At 55.1% G+C, this 27,318-nt stretch overlaps 1 protein-coding gene across 1 annotated transcript; it reads left to right on the top strand.

Annotated features, from left to right (window-relative positions):
- Nucleotides 1–1,205: 1,205 nt before the first annotated feature.
- CDC25A (cell division cycle 25A) lies at nt 1,206–14,471 on the top strand. Its single transcript, XM_054818416.1, has 16 exons — nt 1,206–1,634; nt 4,308–4,393; nt 5,862–5,916; nt 6,389–6,424; nt 6,574–6,610; nt 6,989–7,090; nt 7,485–7,601; nt 8,487–8,606; nt 9,240–9,314; nt 9,987–10,139; nt 10,609–10,701; nt 11,101–11,163; nt 11,293–11,391; nt 12,027–12,157; nt 12,500–12,611; nt 13,946–14,471. Exons 1-16 carry the CDS (start codon nt 1,483–1,485, stop codon nt 14,084–14,086), a joined length of 1,572 nt encoding a protein of 523 aa, XP_054674391.1. The 5' UTR covers nt 1,206–1,482; the 3' UTR covers nt 14,087–14,471.
- Nucleotides 14,472–27,318: the final 12,847 nt, after the last annotated feature.

The raw sequence follows: 27,318 nt of genomic DNA, 5'->3' as shown, positions 1-27,318 counted from the left end.
GAGGGCACAGCCCGAGCCTCTCCAGGCTGGAAGAATGACAGCAATGGGGGTGTGATGGGAATCTCTGAGATCCTGGGCGGTTGGAGAGGGAGCAAGCGCCATGTTGTCTAATCCAGGAATGAGGAGCATCGTGTGAACCTGGTGGGTGGCAGGGCCCAGGCAGACAGGGACATGGATGTCTTGGAGGTGTGGGCTCTCCTGACAAGGCCTTTACGCCTCTGCGTCACACTGAGGACGCTGGAGCCAATGTGATAAGCCCTGCAGCCGGAGATGGCAGCCTCCGAAACCACCACGGGGAGATCTGGCAGAGCACATCTGCCAGGGACTTGGCATGACAGCAGAGGTCTGCAAACCCTTACTTGAGGAGAGGACACACGACCTGCTGGAGCCACGCCACACGTCCCAAGCTCCCTGTAAAATGGGACCATGTGTTTTGGAGCTGCTCCCCTTCACCTGCAGCGTCCACAACCGGACAGGCCTGAGGGACAACCCATGCACAGCGTCCCTTCCTTTTCACAGCACAACCATCGCCGCCTCCATCCTGCTCCGTGACCGTAGGCAAGGGGACAGGGCAGGGGAAAGGGAAGGTGGGGCAACGGGTCCTCTGAAAAGCTGGGTGTGTGTCCATTTTTAAGGCAAATAATACCTTCTCTTGAAGGCAGAGGACACGAGCGAGGTCTGGAGAGGTTATCTGGAGCGGCCTAAGTGCGCCTGCTTTCGGCACCACCCCGCACGCGATGCGTTCGGGTCTCTCCCGCTCCGATTTCACAAGTGCCGTCGCTCCACACGCCCAGGCTCGGCGCTGCAGGGATGTACGCTGGCTTCTTTTCACGCTGGTACCGAAACACCTCACAAAACTGGCTGCTGCTTCCCTGGTAATGCCATTTATTGTTCTCACAAAGATCTCGTTTGAGGAGAAATGATGCGGGAAGGGTTCCGAGGCTCAGTTACCTGTTGAATTTGTGTCGGTTTTCCCCTCCTCTTTCTCAGTTTTACCCGCTTCCCCTCAGGCCCAGGGGAGGTGGAGGCACGGCTGAAGGGAGACAGCCAGAGATATGGCGGCAATGGCGGCGCTCAGGGAGGCGGGGACTACATTTCCCAGCATGCAACGCCGAGGAGAGCAACGCGTGGAACGCGTTGCTCTCCTCGGCGTTGCATGCTGGGAAATGTAGTCCCCCTTCTGCACGCATTCATCTTGAGGCACCCTATTGGCTGGCTTCTCTATTGGCCAGAAGCGGCGTCAAACAGCAGTTGGAGGCGGGGAGTGAGGCTCCCGCCGCCGTTCTTACTGGTCAGAACGAGCGCGGTGGGCGGGTAGATTTGAGAAAAAACACTCGCCCCCTTCCCCCGTCACGCAGAGGGGGGTTTTGATTGGCGGAGGGGAAGTTTGGCGCCAGCTTCGGAGCGGGCGACGGGTAGCCGCTGGGGTCAAAGCGTTGCGGGCCGCGCTGACAGGAGGACGGGAGGGTTCGGCTCGGCTCCATGGATCCCACACCGGGCGGTTCTTACCGCCGCCGCCTCCTGCTTCTCTCCCCGGCTTCTCCAGCTTCACCCGCCGTGGTCAAGTCTCTTTTTCCCGCCGATCTCTCGCCGGTTTCCGACCTTCGCCTCACCATGGAGCAGCTGGGACGCGGGTCAGTCAAAGCGGGGGGGGCCCTTCTGCTGAGCGCCGTCCCCGGGCAGCCCCCCCACACCCCTTCCCTCCAGACTGAGGGCTTCTCCCCCCAAAAAAAACCCAACCCAACCCGAACCACGAGGCTCTGAGAGCCTATTCACCCCTTTCTCCCCTCCCGGACCCGAAGCGAGGCCTAAACGGAGCTTCCCCCTATCATGTGAGGCCTCAGGGGCCTCTTCTCCCCCGGGCCCGAAGCGAGGCCTGGGGGGGGGGGCTCTTCTCCTCCCCCCATTTAAAAAAAGAAAAAAAAAAAAAGGCAAGCAAGGCACCGAGGAGTTGTTCTTCTCCTTCCGTTCCACCACCACCCCCCGCAGCGAGGCCTTGAGGAACTTTTCTCCTGCTCCCCCCCTCCCCCCCAACTGCAAGGCTTCGAGGTTTTTTTTCTCCTTCCCTGCCCACCCCCCCTTTCAGAAGCAAGGCTTCGGGGATCTCATCTACACTCCCCCCCCACCCCAAAAGTGAGGCCTCGTGGATCTCCTTCTCCCTCCTCACCCCCCGAACCGAGGCCTCGAGGAGCTCTTCCCTTAATTTCCTCCTCCCTGCAGAAGTGAGGCCTTGCTCATCCCGCGTTCTCTCCTTCCATCCCCCCCACTCCCCCCCCAAACTGAGGCCTCGATGATCTCTTCTCCTAACTCTCCTCCCAAAAAGCGAGGCCCTGAGGAGCTCTTTCTCCCCTCCCCGCCCCCCCCCCCGCCATGAGGCCTCGAGAAGTTTTTCCTATGCCCCCCCACCCCCCCTTGCAAAACCACGAGGAAGGGAGGTTTCCGCGACTCCCTTAACCCCTGCCCCCCCCCAAGCCTCCACCCCTGCAGAGCTCTCCTCCCCACCTCCTGCTGCTCGGGCCCCCCCTTTCCACTGCCCCTCCACACACCAAATATCCCCTTTCGCCCTGGGGAGCCCCAAGACTGGGCCACACCCCCCCCCCGCTCCCCTGCCCACGTGTGACCGTGGTCCCTGTGCCGTGGGCCATCTTCCCCCAGCGGTGTCCCACCACGTGCCACCATCTTCCCCCGGTTCTGCTCGGGCATCCACCTCGCTCCTGAGCCCTTCCCTGTGCCTGGCCCCAGGACTGGGTGCTTTCCCCTCTCCCCCAAACGAATGCTGGTACCTTTGTGTCCGTGCCTCCTGCCTTCCATCCCACGTTGGCTGCATCATCTTAGCTCCTTGTTCTCCATGTGCACCCTTGCTCAGTTCCTGCACACTCCTCCTCTCTTTACTGTTTCATGTATGGAAAATGCTGCCGTCTTTGGGCTCTGCTGCTCCTCTCTCCCCATAACTCCGGCCACATAGTTGCTCAACCCAATTTTGCTGTTACCAGTCTAACTCCATCTTGTTATTTGTACAGTAACCTCCACAGTTTGTCCCTTACATGGCTCCTGTTTTGCCCTGGTTCACTCTCTGGTCTTGATGGCCCTCCTGGTATTTGTCCTTTGTTTGCTGTTTTTATATCATTCTCATTTCTGTAATCATCTGCTTTCTTTATGATCCTTCCCTCCTTCAGATTCCTGGAATTCTTGTAAACGATTTGCACCAGTCCCTTACACATTCATTATTCTGTCCTTCAAGTTTGTAGCCCCAGCTTGCACCCTGGTGCATTTTTTTTAATTAACTTATGATGGAGGAGCCACACTCACGTAGCTTTTCCCTTATTTAAGGTAACATAGAGTAAGGCTACAGATGATACGCATATCTCTCTGTATGGAAGCTGCTGCGAGCCCTGCCCACGTATGAAACGAATGTGTGTCCGATGTGGCTGAGCAGTCGGGCAGGAGAGCTTGCCTCCAGGCTCCCTGCCCACTCACAGAGCGACTGGCGTTGCTCTGGATGCCTCGAGCCCCTTCACCCACAGAATGATTTAGACTGGTCTTACAGTTACGTGAGCAGAGAACAACTTTCTTAGTTGATAAGACAAAATTTGAGCTAACTAATTATAAAAAAAATGCGTTTGAGTTAGAAGTTTGTTAATTTTTCTATGCAAAATGATAATTAAAGGAGTGGCTGCTGAAGAGAGGGTTGCAGTCCCGAGGAGGATAATGAGGTGATAGAGGTGTTTCTAGAGAATGGTTTGGGGGTGCTAATGTGATTCCAGGCACCAATAACCTATTGCACACTTAAATTGATTTAGACCTAAAGTTTTGTTGCAAGGTCTGTCACTTTGTCGTATTAGGACCTTCACAAGCTCAGGACAGGGTCTAAAACATCATTTCAAAAAAATCCCTCACGGTTAGTATGCCATGGAGAAAAGGTTGGTAGTTTGGTGCTAGGTGACCAGAAAGGCTATCAGAATGATTGCAATCACGCTCTGCCTGTCTCTGGCTTAAGCCTAACTTATAATATCATCAGCACTCCATGTGCAGGTTTCAAAAAACAAAACCAAAACCTTAAGTCCCGGTAGGCGTTAGGACTGGGCATATTTGTCGAGCGTGGTGATCTGGTGGTGGCATTGTCTGTGTAGTCAACTGTGCACAGAGACTGCAGTCTGCAGGGCTGCCAACCTGGGATCCTTTCGCTTGGCTAACGATATAGGTTGCGGGTTAAGATTATCTGTACCGTATATCTATGTTCAGGCACTCCTATATTGTATTTCTCACTTTAACAAGCATTTAAAACAAGTACGTAACTTCCTTTACAGTCAGCATGAAAACGCTGAGCAAGATCTGGGAAACAAGAATACTAACGGCTTGCAAAGAACAGTGTCGTCAGAATCAACAGACTCAGGTACGGCTTTCTCAATTAGTAAATAACAAGTAAGGAATGAAAGGCATCGTACCTTTACAGGGCTTCCACTGCAAGCAGCTTCCAGGGTTTGGATAGAGAACTAATGCTGCCTGCCTGCAATCCCTGCAGCCGCTTCTCGTCCTTAGGGTCTTGAGAGGAGGGAGGCAGGCAAACCCTCACTCGGCGAGCTTCTGCAGTTCATGGTTTGGGTTGTGGGTGGGGTTTTTTTTGCTATAATTGTCCTGGAGTACGTTAGGAGTAGAGCTAGCATGGAGGAAAAAAACAGGTTCTGCTCCCACTGTGGGGCTCTGCTGGCTTTTTGCTCAGGATGGCTGTTGGACGTGGTTGCTGACCTGCCATGCTTTGTACTCCAGCATGAGGTTTATCAGTACCGTTTTCAGATTGCCTTGATGTTCTGTTCGGCACATGGTAGTGGGTCAACACCTTATCATGAGTGCGTCAGCCTTTCCTGCAGTAGAGACGGCTGAGGGTGAAGGCTGCTAAAGATAGCCCAAGATAGGCTTCACCGGTGGATTGGATTCCCACCGTTCTCTGGTCTGTGGTGGCCTGCAGATATTGGCTTGGGAGTGTTTATAGTTGCATGTTGGGGCTGTGGGCTGGAAAATGGGAGATAGTGTTTCGTTCTTCATTGTTAGGGTCTGTGGCATATCTGCATTCAGCTCCGATGGGACTGATTTGAGTTTCTGCCCTCTGGAGGGTGATAACTTTGAAAGCAAGTTGTCACCATGTGGCTTCTCTCTTTAAACCCAGACTGTGCTAACCTGCTCTGCACGCTCAAGTCAAGGCCGTTGAGCAGGGTTTGTCTTGTGGCTTGGGGTTTTTCTGTGGCTTTTTCTTAACACGAGCTGATTGTTTATCTGAAACCCAGGGAGCTCCATCTTAGTACTGATACTTGCCGACAAGTGGGGTGGTGTGTGTTTTGGTTTTTTTTTTTCCCCCAGATGAGATGTTTTATCAGTGAAAATGAAATAAGCTATTATCCCGTGACTGGTAGAATCAGGGAAGCTTCTGATACTCCATCGGTCCAGCCCAGTGATGGAAATCAGTGTCTCCCTCTGAATTTATGCACCGGTCTGACCATGCATGGTACTTTCAGCCTTCAAAGGAACTTTATGAACTGCTAAAACACAAGTATAGCTTGCAAACCACAGAGTGGGATAGAATAACCAAGCTTGCTAAATCTCCGCTTTCTTCTTGTGTTAAGGTTTCTCAGGGCTAATTACTTGTTTTTCCTCAAGCACTAACACTGCATTATCCATGGCCAAAACCAACGGTACGGAGTATCTGTAAGTGATATTTATTTCCACGCCGAGGTGAGGCTGCAGATGGGACTTTCTGCATTAGTTTCCTACCTGAGCTCAGGGTCTCTGAGGAAATCTGTAGTAGTGGCCAATACTTGGTGTTTCTTAGACCTTCCTTGGTAGAAAATGCTGTCTCTCCTCTACAGGTTGTGCTTTGGATTCGCCCGGTCCTGCAACCTCAAACGATATCATGGAGGAAACGTATGTAACCGTGTGCTAACCTGACTTGTGGCATTTCACGTTGCACCATTAACAAGTGTAGACTAATGAGTCTGTATCTGCTTGTATATGTCTTAACTGATACTAAGCAGTTTACTCCGAGCTTCAAATTTGCCGCTCTGAATTAGACTTTTTTTCCTAACGTTCTATCCTCAGGGCTGGGGGGGGGATGCCCTTGGTCCCTGGTTTACTGAGCTTTTCTTCTTCTTCAACCTGGCTTGTTGCCTAAGCAATGCTGCAAAGAATTTGGGGAAAGGAGGGTGAGAAGGAGCCTAGCTAGTGTTTCAAAATCTAGGATGGGATAAGCTGGCTATAAATAGCTTTTGAGAAAGGCAGTGTCATCAATAATTACGTTGGCTTCTGCTTAGCATAACACTCCATGACTTACACACAAGGTTGATTTTTCGTGTAGTATCCTTTGGTGCTAACTGTGGGGCATATCGCTTGCTTTTAGGTTCGAGAAAGCAATTCTTGAATCTAGCAGACTGAAGTAAGTATAATTCTGTTTTAACTTCTTAGTCAGTGACTGTTGTAGCTTACGGAGTTTTACTGGGGGAGGGGAAAAAATGTGAGTTTTACTCTTGTTACTGTCTTTTAAAACAAAATGTTGAAATAAATTTTGGTTCTCTTTTGTTGTAGCATTCGAATGCCTTTCAGAAGAATACATTCACTGCCAGTAAGTGAGGGTGGTGTCGGTCTTGTATAAATGTTAAAAGGATTTAAGTGTCTTTAGTTGGATACATTCCATAACTTGTTAATTTTCTGGCTTCAGCCACAGCTGCTATGATACTTAATGAAAACTGTCAAAATTACAGCTTGTAAATGCCAAATCTCATTCAAGTTGGTGTGAAATTTCAGTGATGTGGCTTTGTCACAAAGGCAGTTGGAGCATTTAGGTACCTGTGTGTCAGCATAAATGACTCTTGCACGTAGTTTGCAGACATTTGTACTTAAAGACCTTCCAGTCTTTATTAACCCCTCTTTTGCCAAAAATGTAGTCGTGCAAAGACTATGTTGCACAATACGAACTGTTACCTCTGTGTGAATGTTGTAGCAAAGCCTCCTGGGATGCAGTCCTGCTCTGAAGAGAAACCATTCCGATTCTCTGGACAGTGATGCTTTTCAACTCTTGGAACAAGATGAAAATAAGGAGAATGTAAGTGTTGCTTTCTGCTGCCTGCGATGATACGGGGTAAGAGGCGGTACCGAGGAAGCCAAATGAGCACACCCCTTCAATAGTGGATGCGACAGCCTTGGCTGCCTTTAAAAATGATTTCTTTTGCAGAGAAGTTGACTGGCAAAAAGAATAAAAAAGCCTTAAGCCTGTAGGTTATATCAAGAGGATAAAAACTTGATTATGTTAAATGAATCACTATTGTAACATCTTCAATTTGAAAGCATTTGCCTTCAGACTATTCCTGTTGGCAGCGGGGAACTTAAATCCAAAACACCAGGTATTTTTAAAAAAAACTAAAAAGATAAAATGATCCTAGGAACTTAAGCTGTGTTTAATTTTGGTAAAATGATCGCTTTGCTCCTTTCTAATTCAGGAATCGTTTGAGTTCAAGAAGCCAACCAAACCAGCTTCTCGTAGTTCTATGCACGTCCATTCCCGTGACGGAAAAGGTGTTCCTGGACCGAGGCAGAATTCATCTCCAGCTCAGACAGTAAGTACTACAGTGTTCTTCACAACTAATTCTCATCTAATCCTCTGCATACCTACTGTCTGGGAGGAAGAAAAATTGCATCGTGGTCCTAAGACAATGCTGTTAATCACCACTATTTATGTGCCAGATAGAGAAGTTTTCCTATCTGCTGGATAAGAAACTGTCCTCACGCTTGGCTCATGAGATGGTCAGAAGTTTGAAACGTGGATTGTTCTGTAGTCTGTGAAAGATTAGTCACTACAGAGCTGAGATTATGCTGCAGTAAGTCGAGGGAGTGTGGACATCGATGTGGAATAGAGGAAGCCTGTTGGAAATTGTTTTCACTCTCAATAAAGTAGATACTTATATTGAGGCAGGTGCATTTGGAACAATGAAGCCAACTGTGTAGATGCAACTGGATCTTACATCCAGCTTTTACATCCAGGAAGAAAATATTACCTTATTTGTATTCTATTGCTTAGAAAAAGCAACTGAAAAACCGTGGGGGGTCCTTGCACAGAAACAGAGCTGGGGGGCTCGGTCTTGTCTCCACTCCTTCAATCTGGCAATATTGAAGCACTGCTGATCTCGTGCTCAGCACCTGCAGAGTTTATTGGTTCTCATTCCTATTGGCACCACCCATTTCTCTCCTTTGCTCCTTCACTGGCTAGCCTCTTCCAGAGAAGAGGGTTATTGTTAAACGAGGCTAATGAAGCAATCCCCTGTTGTGGGGATCAAACAGAAGTATTGGAACCCACTTTGGGGTTTGCTCAGGTCAGTGTGTTCAAGGCGGTGGCATAACCGCCATGTTTTCTGTAGTGCGGTGAGAGGTGTGACATCACCTCTGGTTACAGCATCCCGCAGTGAAGCGACGGCAGGTTGTTAGAACTAACTGTCTTGTCTCAGTTTCCCACGGGTGAACAGGAGAACTACAGGCCAGCTTTCCTGCAGCAGTCTTCTCTGACTTCCACTGAAAGCGAAGATGATGATGGATTCCTAGAGCTGCTAGATGAGCAAGACTTGAAGGTAGGTATGAAGGAAATATGACAGACGTTTCAAAACCGGCTCTAGCGTTAATAGTCTGCCAATGATATGTGTCCGTGGTGCACGTATGTTCTAGCAGAAGTCTGTGGTGAGTCAGCCTGCAAAAAGCTCAGTACTAGGGAACGCTGGGAGATGAGCTATCGTCATCTCTTTCAACTCTTATGTTTCAGTGTCTCCATCTTCTCTGCGCTATTTCCTAGTGCAGACAATGGGATTTACTTGGGGTGTGAACCGTAGTTACTTTGAGAATTGCTGCTGTTCCTATTGGCAGATGGGAACTGCATGACTAGAGACAATTATTGGAACAGTTGGTGTTTTTCTCTAGAAACTTGCCAAAAGAGCTAAAGGTGATATTTGTTTTCAAGCCACTTTTGTAGAAGACTGTTTCCAACTGAATTTGAAATGCTTATAGCTTTGGAGGAACAGCATTGTTAACAGAACCAATTCATTGATTATTTCATTGAGTATTGGACTAGTGATTGAGTTAAATTCCTGAAACTGCTCCGATAGCTGAAGTCAACCGGAATGTTTGCCCGAGCCTTGCAGAAGCTGTAGATATTTACAGGCTCTGCCCACAGTGAAATAGATGAAAATGAACTTTCTTTTTTTCCTCAGAACGATGAGGAGATGCCATCTGATGTGGCGAGCCTCTGGACTGCACCACTAGTCATGAGGAAAACGGACAATCGGGTAAGTGTTCTGGCAGAGCACAACAGAACAGAGATGTTGTTCCGGCAGCTGTTCTCACTACTGGGACAACGGATGGCACTCTCTGATCCTGTATCCCTAACAACAACAAACCAAGATATGGCATAACCCTCCCTCAGCATTCTGTTATCTCCAAAGCCTGTTTAACTGGAAGACTTTGTCAGCATGGAACAATGCTCGCTGTGTGCGGATGTAGGCGCTAGCTCTCTTTTTACAAAAACACTTCATAAATGCAAGAAGATCTTGACTTTCCTTATCAGATATTTGTTGACATATCTTGAATACATTCTGCACAGGCTCACCTGGAATGCCTGTAGCCCGATCTTCTGATAACAGACTGCGAAGGGAGTTTAGACTCCAGCAAAAAGCTCCTTAATCTGCTGATAGATTGGCCGCTAATTGGTATAAAGTACTCTGCTAGCACATCTTATTGCTGATGGTGCTCCTAACTCACCCAGTCCACGCAGCAAGAAACAAGCGTCACTGGAAGTGTAGGTTCTGAATTTAGATGACCCTACTGACATCCTGCTCTTGCTGAGCAGTGGCAGTGTCTTATATGAGGCAAAACTTGTAATAATCTGAAAGTCTGAGGCTTGCTTAATTTTTAACCTAAATCTTTGCTAGGCAACTCTTAACTTCTCTCCTTCCTCGTAGGCTAAACGATGCCGGTTGTTTGGCTCTTCATCTCTGCCTAGCGGTGCAGGAAGAACCACCCAGAAAAGGATGGAGAGGTCCCAGGAAGAGAATTCTCCAGGGAAAAGCAAGAAGAGGAAAAGCCTGCCTGGAACACCTTCTGAGGATTCAACGGTCGGTGGCTTGGCATCCGATGTTGTAACAGAATTGATTAGGGGAGGATCTAGCATAGGTGTCCGGTTTATGAAGGTTAATGGGGGAGGTTCAGGTGAATTGCTGACCGAGCACAGCTGCATTCTCTGGGCATCGTGTAGAGGGTTGGCGGGGCTGGTGCAGTAGTTGTGTCCTCCTGAGCCTGAGTTTTGCCTTAATCCAAAGGGGAAGCTGGATTTCCTGAACTAGTTCAGAGCTTTGTCCCTGGAGGGATTTCAGAGCCGTGTAGATGTGGTGCTTGGGGACATGGGTTAGTGGTGGGCTGGGCAGTGCTGGGGTAACGGTTGGACTCCGTGATCTTAAGGGTCTTTTCCAGCCCAAACGATTCTGGGATTCTACAATTCAGAGCGAGCTCTGAGTCTTCTGTTATGTTCTGGGAAAAGGGTGTCTCTGCTGTCAGTGCACTGATCTCTAACCTGTGTTCCTTCAGAATTTGAAAATAGTAAAGACACAATCCTCCACAGCAGAGATCGAAAGCATTTTGGACAGCGACCAGAGAGATCTTATTGGTGACTTCTCGAAGGTAATTCAAGTGATTTAATGGTCAAGTGTTAGTTCACGCGTGTTAATGGCCTCTCCTGGTAGAGATGTCTCAAACCAGCCTAAATGAAGCGCTTCTCTTCTTTAACAGCACGCACCCAAATAGCTAGAAAAGGCTGTTGGTGAGGAGACGGGTGCTTTCACAGCTTAGGCACAAAGCAATTTGTTTGTGGTTATTCAAAAAACTACAAAATCCCTCCAGTATAGGAACAAAAAGTAAACTTTTGGTCCCTGAACTTTAGAATTCTTAGTTTTAACTCTTAAGCTTTGCTGAAGAGATTCTTGTCAAGCATCTGTTAGCAAATGAACTGCTGGACGCTGTGCTGTCGCCTGTGTGGCTCGCACTTGGAATTTTCTCAGTTAAATGTTGTCTGTTTTCTAGGGTTATTTATTCCACACTGTCGATGGGAAACATCAAGATTTAAAATATATCGACTCAGAAATGGTATGTGTTCCAGGGACAGTAGGAAAAATAATTTACTGGGGAAAAACCCCCAAACCACAACACAAAACCATCTCACAACTGAACTCTTTTTTTTTTTTTTTTCTTTTTTTTTTTTTTTTCCTCTCCCAGATTGTGTCTGTGCTGACTGGGAAGTTTGCGAGCTTCATCAAGGAATGTGTGATAATTGATTGTAGATACCCGTATGAGTACGAAGGAGGACACATCAAGGTACGTTGACCCCGCAAGAGCAACGTAGAATTCTCTGAAGTTGCCCCCAGGGCAAACTGGGGTCACGGGGCACCGCGGGGGCCGCTCTCCCCAGCGAGCATCCAGGGCCACATGGATGTGGTATGGGTCATAAAGTGACTTCTCCCTCAGGAGGGGGAACGTTACTCTTTCCTTAGCCAGAAGCGGTGGCCTGTGTGGCAAGCAGGGAGATGGTTCCAGAGGAGGATGTACAACACTTGGTGTCCAGCATCCTGATATCTAGGGAAGCTAAAATTAGAATATTAAACTTCATTTAAACCACGGACCTTAAAGAACAAACAAATGGCTGTGCAAAACATAATTGACCTTGAAGTTTCCTGCTTGAGCAAGCTGGCTGGCCCTCTCAGATGCAATGAGATGGGAAATGCATCGGGCCACAGCCGCTGAAACGGCTGCCTGAGACAAGTCCAGGTCACCCAGAGTCAGCATTAGACTCCGTAATGTTCTGCTTGGGCTTGAAGCTGTGTTCCCGAGGGCGGGGGGCTTGCCAGAACTCCTCTAGGGAAGATGAGGAGACAGCGTGCAAGGAGTGGGACGGGTTTGTTACTGTTCTCCCCCACTCACCGTGTGTCCTCGGCACGACTCTGCCTTTACAGGGTGCTGTAAACCTTCATATGGAAGAGGACGTGGAGGACTACTTGCTTAAGAAGCCGATCCAGCCTTCAGAGAACAAACGAGTGATAATAGTGTTCCACTGCGAGTTTTCTTCCGAGCGGGGTCCTCGAATGTGAGTTGTCCCATGCTCCCCCAGATACCAACCGACTGCCGAGAGCAAAGCTTTTGGGGTGGCACCAGTTCCTGTGCCGGCAGGTTGTCATGAGCGGACGTTGGCCAACGTGACACAGCCCACGATGCGAATGGCTGCGTTGAAGCTGGGCTGGAACGCTCAGAGATGGGAAGGGAAAAGCTGTTAGCCACAGCTTTGCAGGCAGTGCGGCCTATCAGCATGTTCCTGATAGGCAGCGTCTTGCTTCCGTAACCCGAAGAATGGGAATTTTTGGGTGAGCGCTGGTTTCGCGTGTTGTTTGTTGAATGTGAGATGTAATGGAGGATCTCTTTTTTGCTACAGGTGCCGGTTTGTGAGAGAGCGGGACAGGCTGGGTAACGAATACCCCAACCTCCATTACCCAGAGCTGTATGTCCTGAAGGGGGGTTACAAGGACTTCTTCTTAAGGTGCCGGGTAAGTAACGTTCTCTTAAATTCAGCGCTTTCCCACTGAGAAAAAACAATAGATGAATAATACTGATGTACTCAATCAGACTTCTCTTTGGAGCAGAGTGGTTTTTTTGCTGGGGTAATTTTTCCTGCTCTGTTTCCCAGTGCCCTCCTGTACCGAGAGCAGTTAAAACTTGGCAGCGAGGTTGCCTTTGCTTCTCCAAGCCTGTTCCATACCTCGGAGCTGTCTTGCAGCCATAGCTGAAAGGTTTTTCCATTTCTCTCAAGAGTAAAATATAAAACTGGTTTCTGCTCTTTTATAATAACTAGGAGTTCAAAATGTCGTTTGGAGCAGGAATTGAAGACTGCTCAGCCTGGCAGGACGAGGAGAGGAGAGAGGCTTGACAGTAATTGCTGTATAACACATGAAACCGTACTAAAATAGCAACAGTGAAAAACTTGAGCTTTGAGTTTTCAGCCTCTGTTTCAGAAAAGGAAAGTAAAAAATGCCCGGCAGCTCTAACAGCGTTGTGAGGATGGTGTTTCTCCTATCACTTGGCTTCTGCTGCTCCAGCACTTGAGAGGCTGAACTCTCTCTGCAGCCAATTCTTCCTGCTGTTCTGACACAAACTCGACTGCGCCCTGTCTCTGTAGTCCCTCTCGGGCCCTCGCACTTCAGAGTAACTCTCAGATTACCTTCCTGCCCTGTGACCGGGTGTGTTTTCAGGGAGATGCGAGATACTTGGCCTTTCTGTGAGCAGCTGGGTGTGGTTTCCCAGTGGGATGTTGGGTCCTCCAGCGTTTGGGCTGCCTTGGGGGATGCCGGCGTTCGTGGCAGAGAGCTCTGTCCCATTTTTCGGCTCTCCCTACGATCCCTGGCACCCCTTGTGTAGCGGATGCCTGGGTTTTGGTTGGGGCCTGTGGGTACGCTCTCCCGAGGTGGGAGGACCGAGGGCCTCAAGGTGGCAGCAGGGGACAGCCGACAGCAGGCTGTGACACGCTGGGGCTGGCCACCCCAGGTACGGGTGTTCTTCAAATCTCTGCTGTTTTGAGGTGAATACTGGGTAGGCTTTGGGTGTGTGTTGGTGTCTGCCAGAACATTTGGGGTGAGAGCTCTGCACACGAGGCTGAAAGTCCTTGGTTTAACAGCTACCGCTTTGGAAGTAGCTGTAATCTGAATATCGCTTGGCTTTGGTCACAAGTGTCTGGTACGAATCCCCTGCTCAGCGTGAGGGGCTCTAGTTCTGCTTGTTCTGGTGGGAGCTGTTCCGATGGTTGCTACCACACTCTGTCGGCGAGTTTCAGAGAGATCATCGCTCTTGTGACGTATCCAAGTTCAACCGTCTTCTCTTTCCCCAGAGCTTCTGCGAGCCCCAGAGCTATCGCCCCATGCACCACGAGGACTTTAAAGAAGACTTGAAAAGGTTCCGCACCAAAAGCCGAACCTGGGCTGGTGAGAAGAGCAAAAGGGAACTGTACAGTCGCCTGAAGAAACTCTGAGGGCCGAACTGAACAAGCAAAGACTGCCCTTCGTGGGGGGAGGCTGCAGCGGGGGGGGAGACGTGTGCCTGTTCCTTGCGGCTGTCGGGTACCGGCTCTCTCCCCGTCTGACTGGGAACACCACGGAACTTGCAGCTGCGGGTTTGAGCCCAGCAACCTGGATGCTGGCTGGGAGCTGACTCTTCCCGATACGCTTGCCACGCTGCTTCGTGGAAATGGCTTTCCTCGTGTTCTGTGGCACCCACAAACTGCCCAGCAGTCTGCCCAGGGAGGGTGGGGAGAGGCTACACGGGGCTCGGCTGGTACGTGGTGTAAGCAGGGAGGGTATTTTAGTGCCTGTTATTTTTTAAATGCTTTATTTTATTTAAATACAGTCAAATGAAGCTAATGCCGCTGCAGTTGCATCATCTGGGTTATACTCAAACCTTGTGTCTGCTGAAGGGCAGCCCGCTGCTGGGGCGTGAGGGTTTAATTCTTTTTCAGCTGCAGCTTTGACTCTGTGTTTTGGTAACGTAATGCGTCGTGGGGAAGTACAATGGGAAACAGCTCCTTACAGCTGGAGGTCCCGCCTCACTGAGCTCCTGTGCTTCGCTGTGGGAAGCATCTTGAAGACAGTTTAAGGGGGAATTGTTTATTGTATGTAGAGATCGTGTTCACCTCGTTTTACTTCATCTAGATTGTTTTATTTCGTAGTAATTTGAATTTAGCTGCTGCTTTAGTTCTAGCAGAGTTGGCATTTGAAAGTAGGAGGGACTTCTGGGAACCGAGGGTAACTCAGGATTAGGGTGTCTGGGGTGGCAAAGCCGGTACTGGGACTCTCCCCAGCAGCAGCTCGCTGCCGCCCTCCCTCCCAGCCTGCGCGTTACTGTCGTGAAACGCGTCCAGCAAAGAGCCCGGCTGTGAGGAACCGCGCTAATGATCCTGGGAGGCCGTTCGGACACCGCTCCTGCTGCCCTGCGCTTGGCTTCAGCCACTTCTCCAGCAGCAGAACCACCTCCTGCCCAGAAAGGCAGGAAATAGAATTAATTCTTGAAGGAAGAGGAACTTCCTCGGCCGGTGTTGTACCCTGTCTTCCCCACCCCAAGCAGAACGCGTGGTTCCGTGGCACAGCAGTGCCAGCACTAAAACTGCTCTGCTGCCAATTGCTGGTGTCGCACAAGACCCAACTAACAAACCTTACAGGAGCGCAGTGATTTCAGGGTGTGCCGGCCGCTTGCCGCAGCAGCGCTGTGATTGCTGCAGCTCATCTTCCTCGCGCAAACTTTGGTGAAACGTGCTCCTGCAGCCTGGGAACGGTCCCCTGTCCTGGAAGCTCTGGGCTCTTCAGGAGAAAGCCACAGCTTGGCTCACGCCTTGCACAGCTTGACTCGCTCCTTGCGAGCTGGTCTTGTGTGCTGTTGTATCTGTGTCAAAAAATACTGAAATAGAGGAGCCTCGTGTGGAATTTTAACTTGATTTTTTTTAAAAAAAACCTGTTTCTTAAAACCTGAAAGGATGAATTCTGAACTCTTAACTTTCTCATTTAAAAACCCCACCTTAATCTGATTTTGCTGGCTTCCCTCAAAGCTGAATACCTTGAGGGGGAAGATGATAAAATGCTAAATCAGAAAGGGCGATTACCGTGTCTCACCTGGAAGGTTTTTGCTCCTGGCAGAAGCTGGGACGTGAGTCGGGGGAAGGCTGGTGGGTGCCCGTTGACACCGGCAGCAACAGGACTGACCCAAACCGCGTTTTGGCACAAGCCCCGTTGCGCCAAGCCCAAGTGGTACGCGATCGGTTTGGCAATGCGATGGCTGTGCAGGGGCTCTGGGTACAACTTTGTAAACCGACAGTCGCTCTCTGTGAAAGCCGAACTCGTCAGCCCTGTTCAGAAAAAGCAGATGGAGACTTGCCGGAGTCACGATGCTCTTTTTCTGAGGTCACTCAGCTGGAGCAAAACCATTACAGCAATCCCTGGCTGTACAGCTGCGCTTCCTGTGACTGCCCCTAAATCAGCTCCTTACCCCAAACTTCCCCATGCTCGGCCCGCTGACGGCGTTGTGGGCGTTGTGGCTGTCTGTGGCCCCGCGGTACCGGGGCACGCGAGCCGCGGTGTGCGCTTGGAGGGATTAGATGCGCCTGTAGCCCTGCAGGGATGGAAAGGAGCCCTGTGCTTTGTGCCCCCCCCCCCCCCCGCTGTGTTGATCGAGAGCCCTGGGGCTGTGAAGGAGGCGGCCGTGGGACGTGTGTTTCTAACGGGGATCTGTACCCCATCAGCCCGCAGCCGTACTAAAGGATTAAACTCCCAAGGGTTTGTCTAACTCAACTCGTCTTCCTTGGGGTAGGTGTGCTGGCGGGCTGCTCGGCGTCACGCACAGCTCTGAGGAGAAGCCCGCCTCGGCAAGCGCTGCCTTTCCTCTCTTGTGTTCTTTCCTTGTTGCTTCCGGGATAATTGAAATCACGGCTCCGATGGAAAATAGGCACGCTCCAGGAGTCGGAGCGGTTGGAGGGAGGCCGGTGCTCCGGCCTGGCTGGCGGAGCTGTGGGGTGTTTGGGTGCCCGTAGCTGGCACAGGCGGCTGGGTGAGAACCGTTCCCGGCCTCGTGTGGGGCCCCGGGCGCCTGGCGGGGGTGGCGGAGCTGGCACGGCCCCGTTCAGCCCCGGTGCGGCCCCTTCCCAGGCTGGTGGGGACTTGGGTCTGTAATCACGCCCCTGACTTGGGAAAAGCAGGGCTGCAGCCACCTGAGTTTCAAAGCAGCGTATTTCCGGCGTGCCGTCTGCGCGGTGCACAGTTGCAGCTCGCTTTTGGGTGAAGATCCTTGCGTGTGCTGGACGCTTTCCCGGTGGAGCACCTGAGAGGGCTGTTCCGGCAGGGATGGCAGTGGCTTCAGCAGAAAGCGGGGGGGATGAAGAGCAGGTGGCCGACAATGGGGTCAGCGTTAAAAGCTTCACTTAAAATACAGCAACATGACTTCAAATCCACCGGAGGCTAAAGCGGAGAACTGGTGGTTTTTTTTTTTTTTTCCTTGCCTCCATCTGTCATCCTTAAAACTGATGTTGAAAGCAGCTTACAGCTTCATCAGCTTCTACCGCGAGCTCCTGAGCGCCGCAAAGCTTAGTGGTTTCTGCCATATTGCTTTACCTGTTGTGGCCCAAAAGGACCCTCGCGTTATCTTTTTATCTCACAGCGTTTGTGGCCAAGAGAAAGGCAAACTGCAAAGGGCCGGCTGCCCTGGCTGTGCCAGCAGCTCCTTCACTGGGTCCCTGGGACACGGGAATTGGGTGTTGGACCTTCCCTCCAACGCCGCCTCGCTGCGGCTTTTCGGCCACTGCCTTGTGAAGAGGCGTTTTTAGCTACAACTGTGCTACCGGGCAAAGCCCTGGTTTGAAATCCTTTTGCAACTTTTCAAACAAACCTTTTGTCTTCACCTTTCTGCCTTCGTTATTTCCTTTGCCCGGGAGGGCAGCAGGATGGCTCTTCCCCGGCCTCGGAGCCTGTTCCTGCATCTCTGCTCCGGCCGACGACGGCAGCTCTCCCGGCGGGGGGCTGCGCTGCTCTCCCCGCTCTCGGCAGCCCGGCTGCTCTGGATCCCGACCTCGCAACAACTTGCTGTAGCGCTTTGTCAAGGGAAGGTGCCCCCGCCTGCGGCTCCCCCAGGCCAGGAGGAATTCTCTCCACGCGTGGCAGGAGCACAGAGCGTGCGATAACTCTGCCTGGCACCCGGCGTGGTGAAAGGGCAAAGTAGGATGGCTCTGGCTTGGGTTGAGGCAGAGGGGTTCAACGGATCAGCTAAAATCCGCTAATAAACCAAGCCTGCTCCTGCTAGTTTGGCAGCGGGGGAGCTGGATGTGTTTCAGGGCAGCGGCCGGGAGAGTTCTGTCTCCCCAGAGCTGGGGGGGTTCGTAGGGAGGAGCGACGGACGGAGTCACCGCTGGTGAAAATCTGGGCTGTACCTCGGTGCGGGCAATGCTTTTTGAGGAAGATTCACGCGGCTTTGCTGGGCAGAAGCTGCTTTGTTAAGAAAACCATTGGCTTCTCGGCTTGGCAATGGCTTTGAGTGACACGTGTGACTAAGGCGGCCGCTGGAGAGCTGGTGCAGGGGCAGCAGGGCCGTATCATTCCAGGAAATGTCGGTACTGGGATTTGGCCAGGCTCCACAGGGACATCCTGCCATCGCCTGGTCCCTTACCAACAGCCCTCTGGTCCCTGCTCTGCCTCGGGCATGGTTACACCCGATTGCTGGGGGTGGCGAGAGGACAGTCCCAGCTCCGGGCTTGCACCAGCGCCTCCATTTCCCCAGTAACGGTGATAGACGGGGCAGCTCTGCCCCAGGGAGCGGCGCCCGGCGCCCTCCCTTCCGTGGGAGCAAGGAGCGGAGGCTGCCAGCCCGGGCAGAGGGTGGAAGGTCCTTGTGAGAGGGCACCAAATCCAGGCAGGGCTGGAAACCAAGCTCATCTCCTGCTGGCCAGCCAAGCTTCAGGCGTGCCGGACAAAACTCCCCGTGTGGGTGCCAGCCCTTGGCCCGGCAGCGGCTGCATCCCGGTGCCAATGGGGCCGGCGTGCGGGAGGCTGAGCTGCGTGGCCCCGGGAGATGGGGCACCAGGCACGGCCGCCACGACGTGCCCGCACTGGGGCTCTGGCTGGGTGCACCCCTCGCTTCCCCACTGGGTCCGGCCACGTGCCCGGCTCTGCGCCGCTGGTGCCGGGAGCCACTGGGCCCCTCCATGCTCCTCGGGGGCCCACGCCGGAGCCGAGGGGCCCCGGGCGGTTGCTGCCTTTTAGGGCTGCTCTGGGCTGACGAATCGGCTGCCAACCTGCGCGGCGGCGCTCAGCAGGCAGCGGCACGCCGGGGGTCCTGGGCGGGTGGCACAGACCATCTGCTCGGCATTAAGGAACGATGGGTTTTCCCCGGCGGTGCCCCGGTCTCTTCCCCGCTGGGGCCAGGGCTGCGCACGCCGAGCGGCCGCTGTCGCCCCTGCGCAGCTCGTGCTCCCGGCTCTGCTCGGCCCCGCGGCTCTTGGCTGGCAGCCCTCGCTCTGCCCCGTGTCTTATTTTTAGGTGCACAGAGCTCATACCGTGCTCCCCTGGTGCTGCCTGCTCTTGGTTGATGCCACGCACATCCCTCCGTGCCACGGCCGGGCTGGGACGTCCCCAGCGCCTGCCCCAGCCCTCCCCACGGGCCCCATAACCCCAGGGTGGGGGAGCAGAAGGGCGCTGGGCTCACCCTGTGGTGCTCACCCTGGTGCTCACCCGGCGCTTTGCTCCAGTGCAATTTGCTCTCTTTTAGCGCGTGGAGGTGAGACGCTGCCAGTGCCACCCAGACCTCGGGGCCGGTGCAGACCCTCCGCCGTCACCTGCGCGTGCGAGCGGGGACCCAGCGGCCGGGTGGGTGCGATGCCCCGGCTGATGGAGGTCCCAGCCGTGGCTCCCTCGTGTCAGTGGCTTGCGGGCGTCCCCAGCCGTGCGGGACTGCGGTGCCCCTGTCCCTTCCTCCCGCCATGGGAGCAGGCCCTGCAAGTCACACAGAAACAGATTAAACTGGCTAAAACGAGATCGCGTGTCAGGGCTGGACGAGGAACCTGCATTTGGATTAAATCCGGTGCGTTTGTCTGCCTGGGGAGCTCTATCGAGAGGGCAGGTTTAGGCACCGTTCAGGGCCATCCGGCGCGGCCCCGGGGGTGGGCAGCAGCCAGGCACCGCGTGCCCCTTGGGGCAGGGACGCTGCCAGCACCCACTGGGCACCGCTGCCCCTCGCCAGCGGCACAAGGGCAGCCACAGCCCGAAAGGCCTCGTCCACCCTCGCCACGTGCAGGAGCATCCCTGTTCCCCGCAGGCTCCTCCCGCACCGCCCCGGCAGCGCCGTCCCCACCAGGATGTCACAGAGCTGAGAAAGCCACCGGCGAGTGGCTTTGCCAAAATGCTTGTGCTCCCGTCGAGTTGGGAGCCACAAACCCTCCTCCTCCCTCCGCCGAGGCAGCAGCGATGGTCGGGGCATAATTGTCCCCGAGAAGCCGTGGAGCTGTGAGTGTGGGACGTGAGTGGCACCAAATGACACTGCTGGCACCTGGAAAGGGCCGTGGGGGGGACAGATGCTGCTCCCCAGGTGCTGCCGTCCGCCTCCTCCCCACCCCTCCCTCCTCCCTTGCAGCAGCACCCAGGAAATTGATTTTCGCTGCCTCACAGGCGATGCCCGGACTATTCCTGGAAACCACCGGTGCCATCAGACCCGTCACTCGCATCAACTCTGCGCTGCCAGCACCGGTCCCCAGGAACGGGCTGCCCCCGGGGCGCGAGGCGGCAGAAGGGAGCGGGCAGGGGTCTGCACCACCGGGGGCTTCCTCACCCAAACTGCCCCCCCCCAGAGTGCGGGCAGGAGGGGAGGAAGGGCGAGCGTGCACGGGGGGAGGCAGCCGTGCCCCAGCCAGGCTTCACCTCCTGCGACGAGCGTTTCACGGTGCCACGGAGCCTCGGGCACCTTTGGAGAAGGGATGTCACCGAGGCGCCTGTGGCTCGGCCACTCGGGCCAGCGCGGGTCCGTCTGCCTTTGGGGGTTTTATCTGCTTTGGGGGGCACAGCCCCAGCGGCCGCAGACAGGATGTGCTGGCCCCAGGGGAGGTTGCTGCTTTCCACCCGCAGAAGACACGTCCCCGTTTGTTTCTGTTGGATGAACTCTCCAGCGACGTTTGCTGGGGCTTAAGGCTCGAGCAAGGAGCCATAAAAAGGGAGAATAACATCAGGAGAGGAAAGTGGAAGGAGGCCAAGAGGAACGCGGCCAAGTGCCCTTTCCTTCTTTCTCTTTCGCTCTGCGCGGGAAATCCCCAAGACTGTGGGCTGTGTCACATCCCTGTGCCAGGCGAGACACGGCCTCGAGCTTGCATGGCCCCGCCGCCACGGGCCACACGCGCGGAGGGACCCCGACGGCAGCTCGGGGGCCCCGGGGAGGGCGAGGAACCAGGGGAAAGCTCAGCTGGAGGAGGGGGGCCCAGGGAAGGAGCAGCTCCCGTCTGGAGCCGGGCTGAAACCGCGCTGTAGCTTTCGCTCCGCCTTGGTGGATGGCGGTGCGGATGACTTCTGCCACGGCGTTTGGTGGGACGGGTGGGTCGGTGCACGCTGGCGGAGGAGCCCCGTGGCTGGATCCAGGGTGTCTCCACCAAAGGAATTAAGCAGGGCGGGGAAGGAGACAGCGGCTCCTCTGCGGCGACGAGATTAGCGCGTGCAAACACCACCGCAGCGGTTGCACAAGCCTCTTCAAACAACAGCCTGGTGCCACGTGAAGGTACAACCCCGGCTCCGTGGCGCTCGTTCCTGTGCTGGGCAGGGCCCTCCCCGTGTGCCACGGCTCAGCAAACCCTGCACAAGTAAACCCCGGTGCTGGCGGTGCGGCGGGAAGTGCGGCGGGCACCCGGGGGATGCCGGCAGTGGCTCCGCAGGGTGACCCATGCAGTGTCCGGCCTCCGTGCCGCCTGGCCCGGATCGGCCGCTGTGGCTTGACGCTGAGCAGAGGCTCTCCAAGAAGCTGCGGCCCCTTCCTGGGCACAGGCTCCACATGCCAGGATTTGGCCGTCCCCCGGCCAGGCTCGAGGGTCTCACGCCCTGGGAGAGGGCAGCGGTGCGGGGGGAGAGCGGGGTTTGCGGGTGTGCCCTGGGAACAGCCCCCGGCCCGCGCGCTACGAGGGGTGACCTGGCCGCGCTGCGATCCTGGCCGCGCGCGACACCGAGCAACACCATGATGAGATGGTGTCGGCGCTGCTGCGGTTCAGCCCTGCTTCGCCTCTGCCCTCCTCCTCCTCCCTGGGGCAGGGGCAGCCCCACCGGTGCGGAGCGGGGCAGGAGCTGCGCCCACGCAGGTCTCCGACTGCAGCCACCCCCCACCGCAGCCCTTCTCATACAGGGCAAAGAGCAGAGCTGTGCTTGGGGAGGCAGCAGCACGATGAAGGATTCAAACCTATCTCCCACCGCCACGCTAAGCCATCTGGCACGCAGCGAGCTCCGGGGGGGACGACACACACACACACCCCCCTGTGCTCACAGGAACTCTCCGGGCATCACGGCGGTCCCAGGAGATGCGGGGTCTGCCCATGCAGAGCATGTGGGGCTGCGGTTGGGGCTTTCCTGGACACGGAGTCGGTGCTTTGGGTGCGGAGGGGCTGATTTTGGTCCTGGCTGTTACCCTGTTGCTGCAGGAGGAGCGGTGCCCCAGGCGCCGCACCGGGAACAACCAGTCGCACCCCCACCAGTCCCACAGACCCGCGTCCCCCTCGGCTGCTCCTCTCCCCTCCGTCAAGCGTGGTTGGAATTGGGTAAGAAGTTTGAAGGTTGTTGTGCAAGGCGGATCCACACACGCAACCGCCGCTCAGCCCCGTTTCCCGGGGAAGCCTGGCCAAAATTCACGGCAGGACTCGGAAGGAAGCCCCACACAGCGCCTCGATTCCAACGCCCGCAACGCAGGGAGCCCTCCGACAGCGCGTACGCCACCGACCGCTGCCCCCCGCGACGCTCGCTAAGGAGCCTCGGCACCAACCTGCAGACGCTGCCCTCGGGTGGGGTGTGCCCTGCAAAAACCGGAGCGGGGCAGGGGGGGCTCAGTGGCAGTGCGGAGACGCCGTGCCCCACCGAGCTGCTCTTCCTCCCAACAGAGGTGGGCCTGGCTCCGTCCATCATCGTGGCTGCGCTGAAACGGCTCGTGCCTTGAAATCCAGCCTGTCCTGCAGCCCGGAGGATCCCCTGAGCTCCCAAACAATTGCTGAGGAAGATAACGATCTTTTAATGGGAAGCAGCGCAGCCTCTTTAGGCTTGTGCGAGCAAGCCTGGCTCGCTGGAGCAGCGGGCGCACAACTCGGCAGAGCTTCTCACTGTTCCTTTCTCCCCCGGGGTGAAACCCGTCCCTAAAGCACTGCACCACACCGGTTAAAGCCCAAAATGCTCAGAGGGGGTGGGAGAGCGAAGCCCCGTGCCGAGTCTCCGTGCATCCGGCACTACACGTCGTGTGGTGCTGGAGTCCAGCGCTGCCCGTGCTCTCCGCGGCACGGACGGGTGGAGGATCTGCCCCGCTCCCTGCCCTCGCCAGCTCTGGCACATCCAGAAATCCCCGTTTCCCACCCCCAGGCTCACTCCCAGCCCCACTGCAGACCCCTCGGGTTTCTGGTTGGCTTTCAGACCGTCTCTGAAGACCACTGTGGTCAGACCGCGATATTCTCGATGACGAGGTGCCTGTCCTTTCCAAAGGAGGACTCTGGCTGCGCCGCCCCCGTGTCTCCAGTTACACAAACACGCACAGCCAGCCGAGCGGCAGCGGCTCACGGTGCCTTACCCTGCGCTGCAGGATTATTTTAGGAAACTTGGCGACAGCGGGGAGCTCACATCTAGCTGGCGTCTCCCCTCGCCCTCCCCTGGCCGCGCTGCTCCGGGGGTAAGAGAGAGAACGCGCCACGATCGCCTCACGCCGGGGCTGGGGAGGCATTCGGTGAAATGCCAAGGGCACGGCCAGCGTCCCCTTCCCTGCGTCTCGCCAGGCCGAGAGCCGAGTGGGGTACAGCGCCAGAGAGGGGGTGCGGGGATCCCTTCTCCAATCCGCCTCCCGCTCTCGGAGGGTCTCTCCTCACCTCCGTCTTCTCCCGTCAGAAACCAGCAGGCCTCGCTCCTCCCTCGGCCCGGGAAGGAGAGATTACCGGGGCAGAGCCATCCTTACGGCACCGCCTGCTTAAATGGCTGCCCGAAGTCGCTCTCCGGTTAGCAGCAGAAGCATTGCTCGAGGTCACAGCTTTGCTGTGCTACGGGCTGTACGTGCACACACGCACACGAGCACGCACACGCACACGTCCTACGAGCGTGCACAGCTGTCTTTTGGATCCTGCTGAGGCTGGTCAATGTATTACCCTTCCCAGCTGCTTGCAGCTGACCCGATAGCTGGCTGCGGCGCCGGTGGGACCATCGCAGTCGCTCACAATCTGGTTTTTGTCAAGAGCCGCGATGGCAGCAAACCTCTGCGCCGGAGGCTGGGGGGCTACGGGGTCCTGGGGGCAGCGGGCCGGGGCCTGGGGCTCTCTGCACTTACTAACGCCCTGCTCCTCGCCCGCTCTGACCTCACTCTGCGGCCAGGGCCTGTTCCTAGGGGATTTCACCCCAAACTCACATCAGGCAAGATCTGAGGTGTCACTTCAGCCCACCTTTTGTGCTGTGGGGTTCGAAGCAGCGAAGGGACCGCTCTCGGCTCCGGGTCCTCCAGTTCTGCCGTGCAGCAGAAGCTGCCACGACAGCTCGGAGCGGGGCCAGCAGGAGCGGGGTATTATCTCAAACTGCGGCAGCTGTTTGCAAAACGAACGTGTGTCCGTGGCCTAGGAGACCGTCTCTTGCCTGGATAGCTGACAGTTGAAATAAAGACGTCCAGACCGAGGAGACAAAGGCACGATTGTTATTGCCGCAGCACGGACGGGGTTCAAAGAGGCAAGTGGCTGTCGCGCACGGAGGCTGTGGCGGAGCTGCCGAGTCCTGGAGGGCTCTTGCGCGGTCGTTGCACGCTGCTAAACAGCAGCTGGAGCTTGTGGAAAGCAATTCCCCAACGCCCCTCTCAACACCGGGAAACTCCCGGCAGCTGGGACCTGATCCCGAGCGCGGAGGCCGGCAGTGCCTGTGCCGGCGGTGGGGACCGCAACGGGGAGAGCAACGCTGCAGCTGCTGGGAGAGGCGGGTTTCATGGTGGCCGGGGGAGAAGTGTGGGGTTTGGGTGCTGGGACGGGAAGAGAAACGGCCAGCAGTGCCTCATAGAAAAACGCTCTGGGAATTTCCGCGTGGGCTTTGCTGGATGCTGGCAGACCTGCTGACCCCGGGCTGTGCCGACGCTCAGGCCCCGTGAGATGCGGAGCAGCCGCACGTAAGCCGAAGGCTGTATCTGCCATGCTCCCTGTCTTCGTTGCCGACTGGCTGCCGAGCTGCTGTGCGAGCTCAAAGCTTCCGCGCCGTGCCCGGGATGCCGGCTGGGGACCGTGGGGCGCTCAGGTCTGCCCTTTGTTTGATCTGTCCAGCCCATGTGAGGGAGAGGGGGGGCTGCATGTGCAGCCCCTCACCCCGCAGAGCGCTCCAGCGCTGAGATGGGCTGAGCTCGCTCACCGGCCCCTGAGCAGCTCTGGCACCACGCGCCCCGGGTATCGCCGTACAGCAGTCTGGCTGCACCGTGGTGCTTCGGCGAGTCATCGAGCCTCAGGGTCTTATTTCCCTTCCCAGCTGTGTTTTATTCACCTTCTCACACACGGCCCGGTTTGTTGAGATAGCGTTGCTTCTGCCTGACAGAGCATCTTTCCACCAGCCCTGCCTCCGCTCCAGCGGGCCGGTGCAGCAGAGCCGAGCGGAGCCGCACGGACCCGGAGCTGCGCTGAGCGTGGCCGAATAGAGCAGGGAAATGGCAGCAACCTGGACGTTTCACAGCCATGAAGCAGGAGCTGGACTTGGAGCCAGACGCTCTTGTGCTGCCTCTTTTCTTCCCCAGATGGACGCACGAGTCCTTTTTTGTTAGAAGCGTGTTTGTGCGGAGTCGGGTCTGGATTTGAGCCTGGGCTCTGCCCCAGGGCTGCTCGGCTGCAGAGGGAACATTCGCAGACACAGGCAGCCGGCGGGTGGCAGGGAGCGCTGGCTGCTACGCGCATTCGCACCCTCCTGCGCGTTACTGGGGGTGCAGCAAGAAAGCCTGAGGGAAACAAAAAGCATTAGGTCGACAGGCCTTAAAGCAGCTTCCCCCCGCCATCTCTGCAGCTAAGCGCTCGCACTCGGCTTTGGGCCACAGCGGAGTAGAAACTTCTGCGCCTTGCTGAATACGTCGATGGCAAAACTGGGGTGCAGATGCCCGCTCTTCCTCCTGGAAGTGACGAGGAGATCCCTGCGCAGTAAGCCGGGCTCGCACTCCTCCCTCACCACAGGCCAGCTAGAGCAGACTTTTCTTTCTCCAGCATGATGTTGCTATTGACAAAAATATGTAGACACCCACCCACTCCTAAATAACTCAGTTATTTCCAAACAGAGCTGGTCTTTGCCATAATTTCCTGCGGTCCCCTGTGCAATCAGGCTGCCTCGGCGCTGTGGCGAGCCTTGTTCTGCTCTCCAGCGGAGCAGGCCTATCGAGAACTGCCTCTGCGGCGGATCTCTGGGCAGCCAGCTCATCCAGGGCTGGATTTCAGTTGAGTCACGGTATCATGTTGCTCGAAGCATCCATTACAAGACATTTTAATCGGCCCAGGAGGAGAAGCTGTTCCAGTCGAAAAGAACAAAATGCTTCAGCTTGCATGGCGCAGCTGCGTGCACGGGGACGGTCAGGACGTGGGACTCGAAGGAGTCTGAGGGACGCAGATTTACCGTGTGCTCTCCCCGCCACAACCAACGCCCTGGGGCGCTTTCCTCTTTCACCAAACTGCCACTGAGAAGATTTTCACTATTCAAATAACCGCAGCCGAGATTCGTACAAATGGTACCGCTGCAACATTTGTACAAATGGTAGTACTCACGATCCTTACTGGTTTTTATACGCCTGGCTGGACAAACTGGGCAAAAGTGAATTTTCAGCAACCCCCGAGCCTTGCTTTCCACAGCTGCGGGGATGTTCGTGGCGGGGACGACAGACGCAGGCACGAAAGCCCTGGCCTTTTCAGAAACGTGGGGTTTGGCAGCACCCCGAATCCCTCCCCGCCCCCCCGCCTTGTTGGTCCTTTAGCTCCTGGCTCCCGCGGCAGGCGGAGCCGTGCCAGCGGTGGCAGCCACTGCTGCAGGCACCCGCACGTCTCGGCTGATGACAGGGAGCAACGTCATCTACTCATTTTCAAGACCGCCTTATGAGGAAACAATAGTAGCAATCCTATACCGCACATCACCATGCATATGTATATGCATATGCACATCATTACGCATACGTCCATGCATAAAATAGCAACGTCGTGCTCTTTGTTTAGCAACTTTAAACGCTTTAAAATTAACGGCCTGTAAATGTCAGGACCAGACGTAATCACGGCAAGGCTCTCTGACAGAGCAGCCCCTGCACAACATCAGGGTGTCGTTTCTGAGCTTTTCTCGAGCTCCCCTCAGCTGTCCTGGCAGCAAAGAAGATATTTTTTTAACAAACATTAGCGTTTAAAAATACGCTGATTGTTTTCAGCTAAGCGTATTTTCAGTAATAAATAAACGGCAACGAACCAGCTAAGCGCCCCGCTCGCGCGCTTTCTGGTTTTGTGCGGTAGGTCGCTGATACGCCAGCCGTCCCTTAACAATAGAT

This window comes from Grus americana, chromosome 2 (genome assembly GCF_028858705.1).
Source record: "Grus americana isolate bGruAme1 chromosome 2, bGruAme1.mat, whole genome shotgun sequence".
In the NCBI taxonomy this organism is placed as follows: Eukaryota; Metazoa; Chordata; class Aves; order Gruiformes; family Gruidae; genus Grus; species Grus americana.
Note: the sequence above shows the minus strand (reverse complement) of the source record. Positions and strands in the feature narration are given on the sequence as shown.

Coding starts and splice junctions, on each gene's coding strand:
- CDC25A (XM_054818416.1), top strand. CDS start 1,483: ATGGATCCCACACCGGGCGGTTCTTACCGCCGCCGCCTCCTGCTTCTC. Junction 4,394..5,861: donor GTCAGAATCAACAGACTCAG/GTACGGCTTTCT, acceptor TCTCCTCTACAG/GTTGTGCTTTGGATTCGCCC. Junction 7,602..8,486: donor ATTCATCTCCAGCTCAGACA/GTAAGTACTACA, acceptor GTCTTGTCTCAG/TTTCCCACGGGTGAACAGGA.